We start from the raw sequence: 18,695 nt of genomic DNA, 5'->3' as shown, positions 1-18,695 counted from the left end.
TTCTTTGATAAATTAGGTGAGTTTTCTTACTAAATTCTTTTTTTCTTTTTTTTTTTTTTAATAAATAGGTGGGAAATACACCAAGAGTGATTTCAAGGAGTATGAAAAGGAACAGGATAAACCATCTAATTTAGTTTTGAAAGATAAAGTAAAGCCCAAGCAGGAGTATCCTTCACAAGAACCAATTGGTGGATGTAGACCATCCACTCTGTGTAGAGTACTATGTGATATGTTATAAGTCATAAAGTCTGTAGAAGACAAGGTTCCTGAATCCAGATGGTTTGTGAAGACATCATTTAGTTTATTGTTAATATTTTTTCACCATCTTACATATACTTTTCCCTTTTTGGTACTTTCTCTATTTTATGGAGTTTACAGTTCAAAGAGATCTTTAGCCTAATTCTTTTCCCTCCTTACTCTTAGGTTAAGGTTAACACTTATTCTGAAATCTTCAGGTAAGATTTGTATTTTCTGTATATAATTGTAATGTTTTCAGTTCCCCATAGTCAGAAATTTTCTTCATATAGTTTAGCTAAATTCTTGGTGTTAACCTTCCTTGTAATGTTTAACTTCTTTGGAGATGGTAAATGTGTAGATTAACAAAATCCTTTTGTTATTTTATATGATTAGGTTGCTTCTTTCTGCTTAGTACATTGTCAGTCTAGCAACAAATATTTATTTGGCTCATACTGTAAGCAAGAGTTGATTTTTATAGGATTAAAAAGAAATTCATTGACTTGACCATTTAATTTAAGTTTTTTGAGGTTTTAGGTTGAGAAAAAAATCAGAGACATACTGCTTACATTATGTCATTTCAATTTTTTCATTGATATTCTCATTATAAATCTATCACTCTACACATTGCAAAAGTTATTTCTTTTGTGATTCTTTCTGGTAAATGGTTTCTTTGTTTCCTAATTTCTGTTAGTAATTTAGGGATTCTCTTTTCCCACACTGCCTTAGACATTTCCTTTCCAAGTATTCATCAAAGAAAGATGAATATCAGGTTGACTTGTTATATACTCATTTAAAAAAATGTGTTGACTGTCTACAATACATGAAACATTGTAAGGTGTAACAGCTGGATAAAGCTGAAATACACTGACATAATCAACATGAGGAGAGGCTTTCACATGCATACACAGCAAACAGTAAGCTAAGTTCCAGTCTAAAAAGGTGAACATTAGAGGAGATATGATTGAAATATTAAAATCATAAAAGGTGTGGATGGAATACACTTGAGATTTATTTAACAAATCTTTGAAATTAAATTTAGACTTACTAGTAACTGCAGCTGGAAGAAGGGAAGTGGGTGGGACAAATAAAAGGAAGTATAGGCATAGAGTATAAAGTACAGGGAGGTGTCTTTCCCTCACAGAGGTAAGTAGATCAGGCTGCAAAGAAAGAATATGTAGTATTAAAATGTTTTAAATTTAAGATGATAGATTGCTGAAAGTTAAGAAAGGAAACCAGGTATGTTTGAGAATAAATCTGTAGCCCAGTGCTCTCCAGTAGAATTTTCTACAGTGCTGGAAAATATCTCCACCATCCAGTATGGCTAGTAACCACATGTGGTTTTTTGAGCATGTGAAATGGACTGAGGAACTGTAAAGTTTGTTGAATTTTAATTAATTTAAACAACCACATTTGACTAGTATTGAAAAATGCTTGCCTTCAGTCTTTTGAAATGGATGGAGAAGACAGACATGTCCTGATGTAAACCATTGTTAATCATTCTCAAACAGGATATTGAACAAGAAAAAGGAAATTCTTGAGTTTGACCAAATACGGTGGTCTTTATGTTGTTGGTAGTTGATAGATTTCACTTCAGCAAGGCATTTATAATCTCAGGTAAAATATTAGATTGGTAGAACATGTGTTTATAATATGTAAGAGATAAAAAACAAAAAGTATAACTAAGAGATATATTGTCCTCATTCTATATTATATGTTACTTTGTTACTATGGCAAGGAAAGGAGATTTAGAGGACAATGTAATAATCTGGTAAGTTTTTTTTATAGTAAGTTTTAAGTTACAAAGTCATGGTGGAGATACACTTTAATGGATCTTGAAAAAAAAGAAGTTGCTGTAAATTACACTACTACTAAGAAGATTAAAAAATAGAACAAAAGGAAAGGCAAGTTTAACTTAGGGTAGATCTCGGGAAGTAACTGTGGAAAAGAAGACGGGAGATCTCAAATTTGTGTTTAACTGGAAAGATTTGGCATCTACAAGTGTTGACTATACTAGTGAGCAGAAGATAGTAGCTAAGCAAGGGAAAAGAGATGTGACAAATGTCACGTCTGGGGGTATAATAAATAATCTACAGATACTTATTTGGCATCTGATGTATACTAAGCAATAAAACATAGCCCCTGCCCTTATAGAACCTTACGTTTTATTGTTGGAGAGGGGGGATGAACAGACCTTAAGTAATTACCATGGATCAAATATAAATATGTCTGTAGTGTTGTTAAGAAGTGCATTTGTGGGATATGGGGCTTGTAGAGGCAAGGAGTCAGGGAACACCCTCGGGTAACACTAAGAGAAATGACAAAAGCTGCAACTTGAATGTGAGGAGAGGAGGGCTGAGGTGGGATGCTGTTTTCTCTAACTTGATCCATCATTTCAGAAATACGGTTTATATCTGGACCCACCACAATCCAAGGATAGCCATTCACGCGCACACGTAATTGAAACAAACGCACTGGTATTTTTCCGAGGCTCCGTATACTCTTTTCTGTTCTACGTTATTACAAAGTGCTGGCCGTGACCCACTAAGTGGATTTTGCTCCCCATTGACAGGTTACAGTCAGCAGTTTGAAAACCGCTGCTTAAAGCATTTTGGACAGAGGGAGCGGCATGTGTAAAGCAACACAGTAAGGTGAAATGCTGGGCAAGGGCTACCAAATTTGTACCTGAAAAAAGAGAGGCTCCAGAAGCTACTCTGGAAACTGTGACCTACTATAAGGGAGCAAAGAAGTTAGAGATGATGGAGTGACGTAGTGGATGGTGCAGGCTGATTAGCCATCGCAGCCATCTTGTGAAACCCAGAGGGTGCAGCGTTTTCCTGTTCCATCTTCTGTAGAAGTGAGACGTCCCTGAGGAAAGCGCAGAGCTGCGGCAGCGTGAGGGCAGACCTGGAACTCGAGTCCTGAGGGAAGTGTGTCTGCGATTTACTCTAGTCCCACCTGCCACTAAAATTGCTCTGCATGCGGGCCTTCTTCAGAAGAGTTTTTTTTTTTTAAACCACAATTCTGACACTTGTTAGCCTTCTTCAAATTCTATTAGAATTTGAGGTTATTTTCAATAGAGGTTGTAATAGTTTTACATTTTCTCTTATTCTAAGATGTAATAGTACATTAGAAAAAAATACTTACCTCTGTATTAAAATACATTATCATAATTTTCATAACATGTTTATGTGAAATTAAAACAAGATTCATTCATGTATATAAATATTGAATCACCATGTTGTACACCCGAAACTAATACAATATTGTATGTCAACCACACTTCAACTAAAAAAAAGAAAAAAAGATTCACTCACAGTTTACCACCTAGAAAAATGATGCTTTTTCTCGTTCCTTTCAAGTCTTCATCTTTTATGCTTTGTAAAGTTAACGATTACCATATGGTATAGACAGTATTTCAATCTCTTCACTTTTAATTTTTCATAAACACCTTTCCAGGTTTTTTCATTACATTCATTTATCATTGCTAGTAGCTTTCTTTGCAATAATCCATCATGTTGAAGTTCTACAATATATTGAAGACTATCTTCATTACTGTGCTTTATGTTGCTGTCAGTTTGTTATTAAAAATAATCATTATATATGTCTTTGTTCATTTAACTTATTTTAATTTTTTATAAATTCTTACTGTAATTTAAATATGGTAGTTGTGGGTGCCAGCGTGGTTCAGTCGGTGAAGCATCCGGTTAAGCTCCAGTCATGATCTCACAGTTTGTGGGTTTGAGCCCCGCATCGGGCTCTGTGCTGAGCGCTCAGAGCCTGGAGCCTGCTTCAGATTCTGTGTCCCCCTCTCTCTCTGCCCCTCCCCTGGTCATACCCTTTCTCTCTCTCTAAAATAAATAGACATTAAATAATAATAAAATAAAATAAAATATGGTCGTTGTTGCTCTGCATTGCTAAATTTCCTCCTATAGGGTTGAACTAATTAGTACTTCAAAGGAAGAGTCTCCTGAATGTACCTTCTGTCTTATGTAGCTCCTCTGCCATTGGGGTTTGTAATACCTTCTTTTTTTTCCAATGAAACATGTGCCTCCTTTTCTAAGTTTTTTCATTATTGACAAATAGGTTTCCTTATTTTTTGCTACTTCTATTTTATTTGTGGACACATGTTTTTTGCCCACCTACTTGCCGATTGTTAATTGCTTATTTAAGGTCAGGGTTCTTTCCATTTTCCCTGACTATGTAATGAAAGAAAATAGGAGTTAGTTTTGTATTAGAAATAAACTCTATGCTTGTGAGCTGCTTTTTGCTTTAAAAAGTTACCTTTAGCCTCATGGCCTCCTTTGTTTACCAGATTCTTATGTTTTGATGTATTATCAGCGTCAGTTCTCACATCTGTCCTTAACTAGCTGCTGCAGTGCGAAATACGATCTTGTACTAGATGAGCAAGCAGAGGATCCGAAATCAAGTCACTCCCACACAAGTAAGAAACACAAGAAGAAAACTCGTCACTGCTCTGAAGAAAAAGAAGATGAGGACTATATGCCGATCAAAAATACTAATCAGGTACTTCGAGTGTCCGGCCTTAGCTGCAGGGAGGTAACCATTTTATCCCTCTGTACATTACATCTTAGCGACGTAAGTTAGGGACTAAGCATATAGATCTGGACAGGGTGCGTATGTTCTAACCCCAATGGTTTCATTGGGGTTAATGAACTTTAATTGTCAAGAACATATATCACAAATGATAAAAGATTGTTTTCAAAGTAGCTTAGTATATCATTTAGTTCCATATTGCAAAACAAGTGTGATTTCCATACATGTGGACACTAATTCCCATCAGTGTGGTTATGCTGAAAAAGTGCTCATTTATCATTTTCATTTATTACCAAGTGTTACGTATAGTACCGATAGCTGTTGAGGTTTTCAGGCCCGTGGAACATTTATGCGTTTCTATATTGTGTATCTGAAATAAAAACAGCACTCATAATTAACCACGTGAGGACTTCTCAGCCAGGCCCTGGTTGATGCAGAGATTTTAGTAGGCAAAGGTGTGAAGGGAGAAAATTCAAGATGGTAAGAAGGTCAAGCAGAAATGCAGAGGAGAGATGTGTATGGTTGGCAAAGGAAGGGATTGGCTTCGCAAAAACTAGGTGTACATTTCGGCACGGCTGTTCGTTGATGTGGCCTCCACAAGTTAGTGAGCTTTCTGAGCTACAGTTTCCTCCTCTGTGAAATTGAGATTATATTTACCTTATAGGTATGTTGTTGAGATTAAGGGAAGGAAAACATGGGTGCACACATTTTCTACACTGGGTATTATTACTTTTACTGTTACAGTCAAATTAGTGTGTTTTAAATTACTTGGAATAGTTTCTGTGGTAAGGCCATTAACTAGATTGATATTTCAGTTTGTTTCTTTTCGATGTTTAGGGATTGCTTAAATTTTTTTTGTTTGTTTTTTAGTTTTAAAAATCACTTGTATGGTTCCAAAGTAAAATCTATAAAGTGGTACAAACGGAGAACCTGTCCCCTTCCCTGTCCCCTGTCCCCTTCTGCCCCCAAGGTAACCATTTAATGTGCTTCATGGGTTGTTCTTCATTTTTTAAAAATTTCAGCAGACACATATTTTACATATATTCTTAGTTTCCTGTATTCTAGATAGCATATATTCCTACTTCTTGCTATTATCTTGTGTATCTTTTTCCATAGCCTTTCTGCTGTTTAAAGATGGCCATCATTCATGACCTGCCCTCATTTTTCAAGTTACACCTTCACTCAGTTACTCAATCCTCCAAATAATAGGCACATGAATCCGTAATAGCTAACATCTTGTGTGCTTACGGTGTGCGGTGGATACGATTTTCCCCATCTCACAGCAGAGAAAGTGAAAACTGGAGAGGTTAAGCGGCTTGCCTGGTTTTGTACCACTGATAAGTAAGAGAAGCACAGTGTAAATCTGGACGTGTACTCCTAACCACTCTGCTGCTGCTCTTATCTGGAATATATTCCTGGCCGTTTCCTCTCCTAAATTCTATCGCTGTGCTAATATAGTTTGTCCCCTAGTATAATAATCCAGTGTGACCTAATGGAACATCTGCCTCTTCTTACTAATGTCTGTACTCTATCAGTTTGGCCTAAGACCACCCCAATCTTTTAAAATGGTGGCTGCGTCCCGTCTCTGTGAATATTTAGCAGATTTGCCACTAAAACCCCTCGGTCTCTACCCCTGCTCCCTCCTACCACCACACTCACCATGTGTAGTTTCTCATCTTGCACCTGTACATGGAATCTGGAAGCAGTGAAATCAGGCCTGAGATATACTTTGGTGTATTTGAAATCATCAGAGGTCCAAAAAATCCAAAAGCTGGCCACATTTTAATTAAGTCTGCGATTCCCTCCTCTTCTTGCAAATCGTTTTTATCTTCCCTTTGATTACTTAAAACTTTATAATAGCAAATACTTTTGTTTTTTGGCAAGGAGTAAAAGGCATCGAGTACTTTTGGGGGGAATGTTGTTAGTATCTTTCAAATAATTTTAAGTCCATCGGTAATTATAAAATTGTTAAATTCGGGGCGCCTGGGTGGCTCGGTCGGTTGAGCGTCCGACTTCGGCTCAGGTCATGATCTCACGGTCCGTGAGTTCGAGCCCCGCGTCGGGCTCTGTGCTGACAGCTCAGAGCCTGGAGCCTGTTTCGGATTCTGTGTCTTCCTCTCTCTGACCCTCCCCCATTCATGCTCTGTCTCTCTCTGTCTCAAAAATAAATAAACGTTAAAAAAAAAAAAGTTAAAAAAATAAAATTGTTAAATTCTAAATAATAATCTCCTAACTTTATTTCTCCCCTCAAAGTATATTAAAGCAAATGTTTTTGTATTTTGTACTTGGTTATTTTTTTTTTAAGTGTATTTATTTATTTAGAGACAGAGAGCGTGGGAGGGGCAGAGAAAGGGGGGAAGAGAACAGACTCCACACTGTCAGTGCAGAGCACAACACAGGGCTTTATCTCACGAATGTGAGACCATGACGCGAGCTGAAATCAAGGGTCAGACACTTAAATGACTGAGCCACCCAGGCACCCCTGATGTTGTACTTTGATTTAGTATACTAATCAAATTTTCTCTTATTTTTTCTTATACTAATTTTCTCTTATTTTTTTTTCCAGGTAATAGCATCTGTATTTAAGATCTTAGTGGGCCAGATTTTTTTTGTATTATTCTGATCTTTACCCTTTTGAGTTCAGTCTCAAAAATATAATCACTAAAGGGGATTTTTAGTGCTAGATTATTTTCAGGTATAGCTCAGATTTTCCTATTTATTGGTATTTTGCTTGGTAAGCCTAGTTCCCTAAGAATGTTTTAACTTATTTCTTGAAGTTCTTTGTTTTTTGTTGAGTGACAGACTTACTACTGAATTCGAAAACTTCTCTGTTTAATTTTTTCACCTCACGTCTTTATTCCAAAGGTGGTTACTATGTTGTTGAGGTTTGGGCTTTACTGGGGTTCCAGGAAGTGAGTTCTCGGCTGTGGGTTTTGCCTTGCTGAGAAGTATTCATTCTGGCTGTCAGTCCTCTGTGGCTTTTAAGGTGTTTATTATTCTTATAATTTGGGACTCTATTTTTACTGTCATTTTAATCATTTAGTATTATTTTAGTGATTTAGATTTAACTAAACCTTTGATTGAGTCCTAAAGACCTGAGCAAGCATGGCTCTTAGTTTAGATTTTTTTTGGACTGCTTTACATGAAATCATTGGATAGGTTAAGGTTTAAATTGGCCACTTAAAAAAATAAATAAATAGGACTTTTTAATGGTGTTTTTTCTTTCCTTTTTAGCCACATGCTAGTTTAATCATTTTGCCTTATGTCTTAAGTGTATAAATTGATAGAATGTTTTCTTAAGATTTTTTTTTTCAATGTTTATGTATTTTTGGAGAGAGAGAGCAGGGGAGGGGCAGAGAGACAGGGGGCAGAGGATCCAAAGCAGGCTCTGCACTGACAGCAGAGAGCCCGATGCAGGGCTCGAACTCAGGAACCATGAGATCATGACCTGAGCCAAAGTTGGGCGCTTAACTGATTGAGCCACCCAGGCACCCATAAAATGATATAATTTTTTATAGTCTGTACTGGAAAGACTTAGAGCTCATCGAATTAATTTCTCTCACTTTAGATATAAAGTTCCTGAACCCACAGGCCTGTGAACCTTTTGAGTTTAATCAGAGAGCTAGAACTTTAACATTATTTTGATTCAGTCAGGTATGAGGTTTTTTTTCATTATTCTGTACCACCCCCTTTTCAATTTTATATGTCAAGTTACTGCTCAATTGAATAATAATCTCCAACCTGTATAGATCTCTTGAGTCTCAATTTCTTTATTTCTAGAATGAGGGTAATATTGTGCCCCCAAAGCACTTAGCACTGTGCTAGCACATACATACTTAAAGGATCTGTTCTAATATGACTTCACCCAGCCACCTGAAGTTTCTCTTTTATGCACACAGTGCTGATTTCTTCCTTGCTCTTTGGTTTTCACTTCCACTCTGTGCATTAGCCTTCCTGCAGCCAATCCACAGCCAAACCCACTCACTCTTTGAGGTTCATCTCCAGTCCTAACTTCTCTATGAAACCTCCCCTGATAAATCTAACCTCAAGATTATTTGTTTGACACATCTCCTAAATGGCAGAGACCATTTGAACCGAGAGCTGCCTGACTTCAAAGCTTGTGTAGCTTTGAAAATACTCCATCCAAGTAGGAGAGGTTTTAAGGCTTCTGCCCATTTCACATTTTCAGCTTCCTCAATTTTTTCAAAAAATTAAGTACTGTGTAGTCTTTTATCTCTTTCTCTGTAATTTTAAACACTCAAAGCATTTAATTGCCTATTTGTATAATTGCTGAGGACTTTAAAGAGTTACGCATCAGCTAAGCGATCTCTCCATCTTAAAAGTTGGTTGTCTCAGCCAATACAAGAATTAAGTGTACAGACAGAATAGTACATAGGTATTTACATTTTGTGTATGTTACAGGAAGCACCAAAAAATTCTTTGATCTGGGGCTGTCATGTTTTGCTAGAAAACAGTTGGTAAAGGGTTAAACCACATAGTCATTCTACCTTGGGGACTCTTTTAGAATGACAAGACCTATTGGGATTGTGTGGGAAATTATGAATCAGTTTATAATGTTGTATTCCACAAGCACTGATTATAACAATCATGTTAGATCTGTTTTCACATATGACAATCTCCATGCCGGGTGTCATGTACAGTATCTGGACAGTGTATGGAATAATTATGAATCTTTGCTTACAACCCAGTCCTTAACCATGGGTATTCATCACTCTAGATTTTAAACCTTGATATTTATCTTTACTATAATGTCTGTGGTGACAGAGTTGGCACCCTTGGGAGCTCAATCCTTAGGATTTTGCCTTTCCTCTGAGAGAAATCTGTTAAGGAAGTTGGATTTTATGAACTTATCTCTTGAAAGAGCATCGGCTCTGGTCTCTTTAGATTTCAGCTACTTGCTGAGATACTCACTTTAATTAGGGGTAGAACACAAGCAGAAAGAGAATTGTTTTAAGTAACCCTCTTCTGTGTGTGGAAATTACTACTGTTAATTACTAAGAATGGAATTTAATGTACCTACTCTATTGTCTGTCTTAAGGGCAGTGGAATTTTCCATTGTTTCTTAGCTCATTTTAAGGATATATGTAAATAAATGATTTTTAATAAAAACATACATCAGTGTAGTGTAAACAAGGAAAATTTATTTGAAGATTTGGAGAGGAGCTGTTATAAAATCAACACTTGAAAAATAATGAGACCAAAGTATGCAGTATCTGTTTTCCTTTTGGACTGACTGACTTGTCTAAAACCTCTCCTGGCTATCTCTTCTTTTAGGGGTAAAAGTTGGGCTTTTAGGGGAACTTTAGTAATTCCATTGCCGATCACTTGGGAGTGAAGAAGGGAGAGGTAGAAAGGTGAGCAGCCACAACCAGAGTTCTTGGTGTCACGATTTTCTCTAAAGACTTGTTCTGTTTTCAGCTGGATGATTTCAATTCTTGGTTTTGGATCTGATCCTTTAGTTCAGCTGAAATAGTAGATACAAAGCAATGAGATCGATAAGAAAAATGGTTAAGTCTCTTTGTGAATTATTTTTGCTTTCTGATTTACAAGATTCTGGGCATTAGTGGTAGTGTTCCAGTCTGAGCTGGTATAGCTCCTCGCTGAGTTTTATTAATTGACAGTGACTACAAGATGATCCTTCTACTCATTCACCTGTAACTGTCTCTCCATTCCTTTGACAGGATATCTACAGGGAAATGGGGTTTGGTCACTATGAAGAAGAGGAAAGCTGTTGGGAGAAACAAAAGAGTGAAAAGAGAGACCGACCTCAAAACCGAAGTCGTAGCCGATCTCGAGAAAGGGACGGCCACTACAGTAACAGTCACAAAGCCAAATACCAAACAGACCCCTATGAAAGAGAACGGAGTAAAAAGAGAGACCGAAGCAGGAGTCCCAGGAAATCCAAAGATAAAGAAAAATCCAAGTACAGATGAAAGACAGAGAATCAGACATGGGTGGCTAATGTATTTACTGTTGTCTAACTTGGAGCACCAGGTACTCAGATATTGTGTCAAAGCATCAGAGACTCTGCTTATTTTTTTTTCACACTAGGGTTATGGCCCTTTTCGATTAATACTGATTGTATAGGGCACAGAAAGACAATAAAAAGTTGAACATTTTCTTTGTATACTTTTGTACACTAATTTTATTGTTATACATAAATAGTGGTCTTCATTTTTCAAGTCTTTCACATTTTCCACTCTTCTCTTTTTTAAATGAAGTATTTCATACCTACAGAAATCCACAGATGTGTATATATAAGGTATAAAGAATAGTAAATATTTGTGTACCCATGAGCCAGCTCAAGAAATAGAGTATCACCTGCATTTTAGAAACCCTCTGTGTGTTCTCTCCTCAAGTGATGATTATTCTGAATTTTCTATTTGTCCTTCTCCCGCTTGTTATAGTTTTACAACATATGGATGTATTCGCAAATAAAATGTTAAGTTTTGTATGTTTTTGAATTTTATATAAATAGCATAATGTTTGTTTACTTCTGTGACTTGCTTTTTTCAGCTTAGTATATTTTGAGAGTCATTCATTTTTATTGCTTTATAGTGTTGTATCAATAGACCACAATTTACCCATTCTTCTGTTAGTGGACATTTGGGGTTGGTTTGTGTGTTTTTGTTTTTGCTATTGCAAACAATGCCGCTGTGACCATTCTGTATATAGGAGAGATATCGCTTGCTCACGCAGTATGGAAATCCTCGTCTTTGCAAGATAATGCCAAGCTATAGTCTACAGTGGCCGAACCAGCTTACACCCCGACGCGCGTTATGTGACTTACCTTTGTTTCGCATTCTCTCCAGCACTTCTTAGTTTCCCACTTTTCAATTTTGTCAATTTAGTGGACGCTTAGTGGTATCTTCTTGTGCTTTCCAGCAAGAAGACTGCTATTATTCTTATATTTGTTCTCATATATGTAACTTGTTCTCTTCCTCTGGCTGCTTTTAAGGTTTTCTCACTGCTGTTAAGAAATTTGATTATGATGTGCTTGGTGTAGTTTTTTCATCATTCTTCTGCTTGGGCTGTTTACCTGTGGGTTTATGGTTTTCACCAGGTTTGGAAAATTTGGGGCTATTATTTATTCAGTTACTTTTTGCTGTTTTCCCTCCTCTCAGCCCTCTCCTAAGACTCCCGATTACTTGTATGTTAGGCTGTTTGAAGTTGTCGCACGTTACACTGATGCTCCATTTGGGTTAAGTCTTCTTCTCTGTTCCGTATTGAATAGTTTCCATTGTTATGTCCTCACATTCATTAATCTTTTCTCCTGAAGTATGTAATCTTCTCTCAATCCCACCCAGTGTAGTATTCACCTCAGACATTATTTTTAATTTTAGAAGTTCCGTTTGTGTCTTTTTTATATCCCCCATGCCTCTCCTTAACATGCTTATGCTTTCCTCCCTTTTTTTTTTTTTTTTTTTTAAACACCCAGAGTACATTAATAATAGCTGTTCTAATGTACTTGGCCATTCTATCATCTGTATCATTTCTGGTCTGTTTCTATTGATTGATTTTTTTCCCCCACCCATTATTGAGTTGTAATTTACTTTGTATCCCTGGTAATTTTTGGATTTTACGTTGTTGTGCACTAGAGTTTTTGTATTCCTTTAAATATGTTGAGCTTTTTCTGGAACATAATGAAGTTACTTGGAAACAGTCTGATCCTTTCATAGCTTGCTTTTAAGCTTAATGAGGCGCTGGGGCTAATTTGGCTCACCACGGGAGTAAACCCTTCTGAATACTCTCCACTATGCTTTGTCTTTTATTAAGAGATTTCCCCTCTCTGGCTATGGGGAACTATTTTGAGCCCTATATGAACTCCCAAATTGTGCTGCCTGTTCTTTTCTGGTGGCTCTTTCCCACCTTTGGGTAGTTTCCTCATGTGCATACACTGATTAGTATTCAGCTGAAGACTCAGGCAAACCCTCTGTAGATCTGGAACTCTCCCTTTGTAGTTTCCCCTCTTTCCAATTCTCTGCCCTACAAACTTTATCTTGGCTCTCCTGCGTTCTCTGCCCATGGAGATTCCCTATCACCACGCTATAGTGTGGACACTGTGCGGTAACCTCAGACAATGATTGGACTTGCCTTGTTCTTCTCTCAAGAGTCACTGTCTTGCACTGGCTGTTGTCCAGTGTCTGAAAAACTTTGTAGTATATTTTCTGTACAGGCTTTTAGTTGTTTAACATGGGGAAGGTAAATTCTGCTCCTGTCACTGCTTTCTGGCCAGAGTAGAAATCTCAGTGTTTAAATTTGCATTTCCTAAATGCTGACAAGGTTGAGTATCTTTTCATATGTATTATAGTCATTCTTGATTGCTTTCTGTGAAAAGTTTCACATGTCTTTTGCCCATTTTATGTGAAGTTGTCTTTTTATTACAGATTTCTTTGAGGAGTTTTTCTTACGGATACTAATCCATTTTTACTATTTGATGTTGTAAACATTTTTTCTCAGTTTGTGGTGTATTTTCTCACCTTTGTATTGATATGCTTGGAAGAGCACAAGTTGTAAATGTCCCCTCAACTTTGTAATATAAAAAATTTCAGGAGTGCCTGGGTGGCTCAGTCGGTTAAGCGTCCGACTTTGGCTCGGGTCATGATCTCGTTTGTGAGTTCAGGCCCCGCATCAGGATCTCTGCTGTCAGCACAGAGCCTGCTTTGGATCCTCTGTCTCTCTCTCTCTCTATACCCCTCCCCCACTAGCACACTATCTCTCAAAAATATTTAAAAGATTAAAAAATTTTTTTCATATAAACACGAAAACAATGAACATCTATAAGCCTTCCATCCAGATTTAACAATTAATAACAACTTGTTGATCCAATTTGAAAGTAAATTGAAAACATGATGAACTTTAACCTTTCAGTATTTCACCATGCATTTCTTAAAAAGCAAGTGTCCTATATAACCACGATATTATTATCACATTTAAGAAAATTAACAATAAGTGCACTTGACTGGCCCAGTCTATAGAGCATGAGACTCTTGATTTTGAGGTCATGAGTTGGAGTCTCATGTTGCGTACAGAGAAAAGAAAAGTAACAATAATCCCAGAATAAATAATATATAGTCTACATTTGAATTTCCCTGAATATCTCAAGAATGTCATTTTTAGGTATTGATTTGTTTTTAATCCCAGACTCAACATTCATGCATCACATCTTGTTCTTGTCACTTTATTCTCTTAATCTAGAAGAGTTTCTTATCCATCCTTCCCACCTCAAATGACATTGACTTTTTGAAGAGTTCAGGCCAGAATATTTCTTAGAGTGTTTCAGATTCTGGAAGTTGATGGTATCTTCATTGTGTCTTCTAACTCTTCTCTATTTCCCGTAAGCTAGAAGTTATGTCTAAATGTTTGATTAGAATTAGGTTATATATTTTGGGCAGAAATCTTTAGGTTGAATGTCAAATTTATTAGCCTTTCTCTGTGTGTTTGGTGTTTTTTATATTTTGTTCAAGAAGTCCTTAATAAAGATATTCTCCTATATTCTAAAAGTTGTAAATAAAGCTTTGTTTTTTATATTAAATCTTTAATCCACCTTGTATGTGTGTATGTGTATGGTGTGATATAGCAAAAAAAATCTTTTTTTTTAACATATGGATGTAGCCAATTGTCCAAAACATTAGTGAATAGATCATGTATATTCCCTGTTGATCTTCTATCAGGTAAGTTTCCATATATGTGTGGATTTTGTTTCATGGGCTCTCTCTTCCATTGGTTTACTGTTTATCCCTCCACCAATACCACACATCGACATTTCTATGGCAATAGAAAGTATTTAAGCAAGCCCCCCCCCCCCCCCCCGACCTGTTTTATTAAAAATGCCTCTGCCCTAATTTGCCTGGTTTCCCAAAGAATTCTTTTAGGATTTTAATTGCATTTGCATTCAAACAATAGAAACTTTTGTGGAAAAAAAACAGCAATCATAATATTGAATTTTCCTATTCATAAAATAGCTTATCTCTCCAGTTAGTTCTTGAACCTCTTAGAATTTTCCTTACAAAGCTTTTGCACTCCTTTTGTTAGATTTACTCCTAGTTTCCATATATTTTATAAGATTCTATTCTTTTATAAATTTGTTTCCTGACCTAAGAGGTCACACGTACCTTTCAACTTTTAATTTTGATATAATTTCAGGCTTACAGAAACAGTACAAAAAGGAAAATATGGAATGCTGCTCATTTTCATGTCACCCTTGTGCAGGGGACGTGCTAATCTCTTTATAGTTCTAATTCCAGTATATGTGCTTCTGAAGTCAGCACACAAGTTATATTTTAGATTACTGCCCTTCTATCCAGTCATTTTACTAAAGCCATATATTTAAAACTTATCTCCAGGGTTTTTTTGTTTTGTTTTGTTTTTGGTCTTTAATGTAGACAATAATGTTACCTGCAAATACATTGTATTTTCTTTCCCCGTTCCTATTTTTAAAATTATTTTTAAAAATATGTATACCGGAAAACCTTGGATTGCAAGTAATTTGTTCAGCGAGTGTTCTGCAAGACGAGCAAACATTTTTAATTCTAACTTGATAAACGAGCGATGTCTTGCAATACCAGCAGTATGTGATGCCTAATGTCACGTGATCACAACTGAACCAACGGTTCTTGAATTCTCTTTGATAAACAAGTGGGATTATAAGCATGTTTCCAGAATGAATTATGCTTGCAAACCAAGGTTTTACTGTATACTTATATTTAAAAAAAAATTTTTTTTATGTTTATTATTTGAGAGAGGGAGAGAGAGAGAGACAGAGAGCAAGCAGGGGAGGGGCAGAGAGAGAGGGAGACAAAGAATCAGAAGCGGGCTCCAGGCTCTGCTACCAGCACAGAGCCCGACATGGGGCTCCAACCCACAGACCGTGAGATCATGACCTGAGCTGAAGTCGGCCGCCCAACCGACTGAGCCCCCAAGGCACCCCTACTGTATACTTATTTGTAGTAGTGATGTTCTTTTAGTGTTTGCTGGCTAAAATTTCTAGTACAGCGGGGCCCAGGAGGCTCAGTCAGTTGAGTGTCAGTCTCTTGATTTTGGTTCAGGTCATGATCTCATGCTTCATGAGTTCAAGCCCAGCAGTGGGCTCACGCTAACAGTGTGGAGCCTGCTTGGGATTCTCTCTCTCTCCCCCTCTGTCTACCCTCCTGCTCTCTCTTTCTGTCTCTCTCTCAAAATAAATAAATAAAAACTTAAAAAAAATAAAATTTCTAGTATAGTGATGAAGTTGGCCTCTAATTTTCTTTTTTTGTATTGCTCTTGTCTGACTTTCACGTCCAGCTTATGGAATAAATTAGTGAGTGTTCTCTCTTTCTTTTCTTATTCTCTTCAAAGAGAAGAAAAAGATTGAAATTATCCATTCCTTGAAAATTGGGTAGAGCTTGCCTATGATGTTATCTGAACTTTGTATTTCCTTTGTGGAAAAAGTCCTTCACTACTGATTGAGAGTTCAATGATTATGGAATTACTAGCCTTTCGGTTTCTTGCAAGTGCTTTTTTTTGTTACTACATTGCTCTAGGAATTTATTTTCTTTGAAGTTTTCAATTTATTGACTTGAAGTTGTTCGTAATATATGGTAGAGTTTTTATTATCCTTTTGATTTTATCTTACACCTTATGTTTTAGTGTGTCTTTGAAACAACATGTAGTCAGATTATTTTATTAAAAAAATTTTTTTTTTTATTTTAGAGAGAGAGTGAGCACGTGCGAGTACACGAGTGGACAAGGGGCAGAGGGAAACAGAGAAAGAATCTCAAGCAGGCTTCACACTCAGCATGGTGCTTGACACGGTGCTCGATCCCACGACCCTGAGATCAGGACCTGAGCCCAAATCAAGAGCCAGATGCTCAACCAACTGAACGACCCAGGTGCCCCAATTTTGGCCTTCTGATAGATGTATAGTGATATCTGATTGTGGGTTTAATTCTGTTACCCTGATTGCTAATGATGTTGGATATCTTTTCATGTACTTGTTTTTCTATCTTTATATCCTGGTGAAATATCTCTTCATGTTCTTTGCCTATTTCTAATTGGATTTCCCTTTTTTTTTTTTTTTTTTACTTTTGAGTTTTGAGAGTTCTTTATATATATGTAAAGAGAGACAGAGAACAAGAACATGAGCAGGGGAGGAAGGGCAGAGGGAGAGGGAGAGAGAGAATCTTTTTTTTTTTTTTTTTTTTAATTTTTTTTTTCAACGTTTTTATTTATTTTTTTGGGACAGAGAGAGACAGAGCATGAACGGGGGAGGGGCAGAGAGAGAGGGAGACACAGAATCGGAAACAGGCTCTAGGCTCCGAGCCATCAGCCCAGAGCCCGACGCGGGGCTCGAACTCACGGACCGTGAGATCGTGACCTGGCTGAAGTCGGACGCTTAACCGACTGCGCCACCCAGGCGCCCCGAGAGAGAGAATCTTAAGCAGGCTCCATGCTCATTGCAGAGTCTGACATGAGGCTTGATCTCACAACCCTGAGATCATGACCGCTGATATCCAAGAGTTGGTAACTTAACCAACTGAGCCACCCAGGTTCCCCGAGAGTCCTTTATATAGTCTAGATATTAGTTCTTTTTGGATATATTGTTTGCAAATAATGTCCCAGTGTGTAGCTTATGTGCTTGTCTCTTCATCCTCTTACAGGGTCTTTGCAGAGCAGAAGATTTTAATTTTATTTAAGTTTAGTGCATCAATTTTTTCTTTAATGGACTATGCTTTTGGTGTCAAGAGTAAGATTCTTTTTCTAGCCCAAGATCCTGAGGTTTTCCTCCTATTTTTTTTCCTAAAAGTTTCAGAGTCTTACATTTAAGTCTGTGATCCATTTTGAGTTAATTTTGAGTAAGAAGTAATATGTAGGTTGAGTTTTTGGGTTTTTTTTCTTAGGGACATCCACTTGCTCCAGCAGCAGTTCTTGAAAGTTCTCTGGCTGCTTTTACGAGTTTTGTTTTTTCTTTGGTGTGATAGAGTTTCACTATATCTAGGTACAGATGTATTTAGCTTTCTTAGTATATCATTTGTCTCACGGTTATTATGCCTTGTCCTGTATATTATGTCTGATGGCTTCAGATATTTTTCACTATTCTGGAAACTTCTCTGGCATTTTCTATTGCCTCTCCCCTGTTCATTCTATTCTTTTGCCACCTCAGTCAGTTTTTTTTAGACCTCCTTATTCTGTTCTTTGTATCTTAACTTTTATATTTTCCGTACAGTACGTTCTGAATAATTTCTTCAGATATGTATTCCAGGGCACCCATTATTTCTTCATATAGGCCAAATCTGCTATTTAACCCATCCACTGAATTTTTTTCCATCCACTGAATTTTTAATTTCAGTGATCATTTTTACAAGCTCTGTTTGATTCTTTTTCAAGTTCACATGGTTATTTTTTATTCCCTTTATTTCTTTGATCATTTATTTCCACTCTGTTTTATTTGCATGGTTACTTTAATTTTTTTTAAAATGTTATTTGTTTTTGAGAGAGAGAGAGAGAGAGAGAGAGAGAGAGAGAGGGAGAGGGAGAGACACAGGAACTGAAGCAGGCCTTGGGGTCTGAGCTGTAAGCACAGAGCCCGATGTGGGGCTCAAACCCATGAACCTTGAGACCATGACCTGAGCCAGAGTCAGACGCTTAAGTGACTGAGTCACCCAGGTGCCCCGACATGGTTACTTTATATTGTGTTTTTGAAAATTCCAATATTTTAATTTCTTAAGAATTTGAATCTTCATTTTTTTTCCTGCTACCTCTTGGGCATAGTGGCTTCTTTCCTTGTATGTTTCCAATTTTTTTTTTTTTTTAATTGGGAATACATAATTTGGGACTCCTAAGGTACCTGAATTGAGAATAGTTTTCTCCAAAGAGAATTTGTATTTGCCTTTCAGGCAAATCAC

The 18,695-nt window shown here is 36.9% G+C and overlaps 1 protein-coding gene and 1 non-coding gene across 2 annotated transcripts in view; one reads left to right on the top strand and one right to left on the bottom strand.

Moving 5' to 3' along the window:
* PPIL4 (peptidylprolyl isomerase like 4) overlaps window positions 1–11,305 on the top strand; it is a 34,034-nt gene extending 22,729 nt beyond the window's left edge. Inside the window, exons 11-13 of the mRNA XM_049653042.1 lie at window positions 69–165; window positions 4,614–4,761; window positions 10,494–11,305. Coding sequence (XP_049508999.1) covers window positions 69–165; window positions 4,614–4,761; window positions 10,494–10,745 — 497 coding nt within the window. The 3' untranslated portion in view covers window positions 10,746–11,305. The remainder of the gene's footprint in view (window positions 1–68; window positions 166–4,613; window positions 4,762–10,493) is intronic.
* Window positions 11,306–14,981: 3,676 nt separating this feature from the next.
* LOC125939192 (U6 spliceosomal RNA) lies at window positions 14,982–15,083 on the bottom strand. Its single transcript, XR_007462954.1, has one exon. It is a non-coding gene; the product is annotated as a U6 spliceosomal RNA (small nuclear RNA).
* Between the last annotated feature and the right edge of the window lie 3,612 nt (window positions 15,084–18,695).

This window comes from Panthera uncia, assembly GCF_023721935.1.
Source record: "Panthera uncia isolate 11264 chromosome B2 unlocalized genomic scaffold, Puncia_PCG_1.0 HiC_scaffold_24, whole genome shotgun sequence".
Lineage (NCBI taxonomy): Eukaryota > Metazoa > Chordata > Mammalia > Carnivora > Felidae > Panthera > Panthera uncia.
This window is presented reverse-complemented; position numbering and strand designations above follow the sequence as displayed.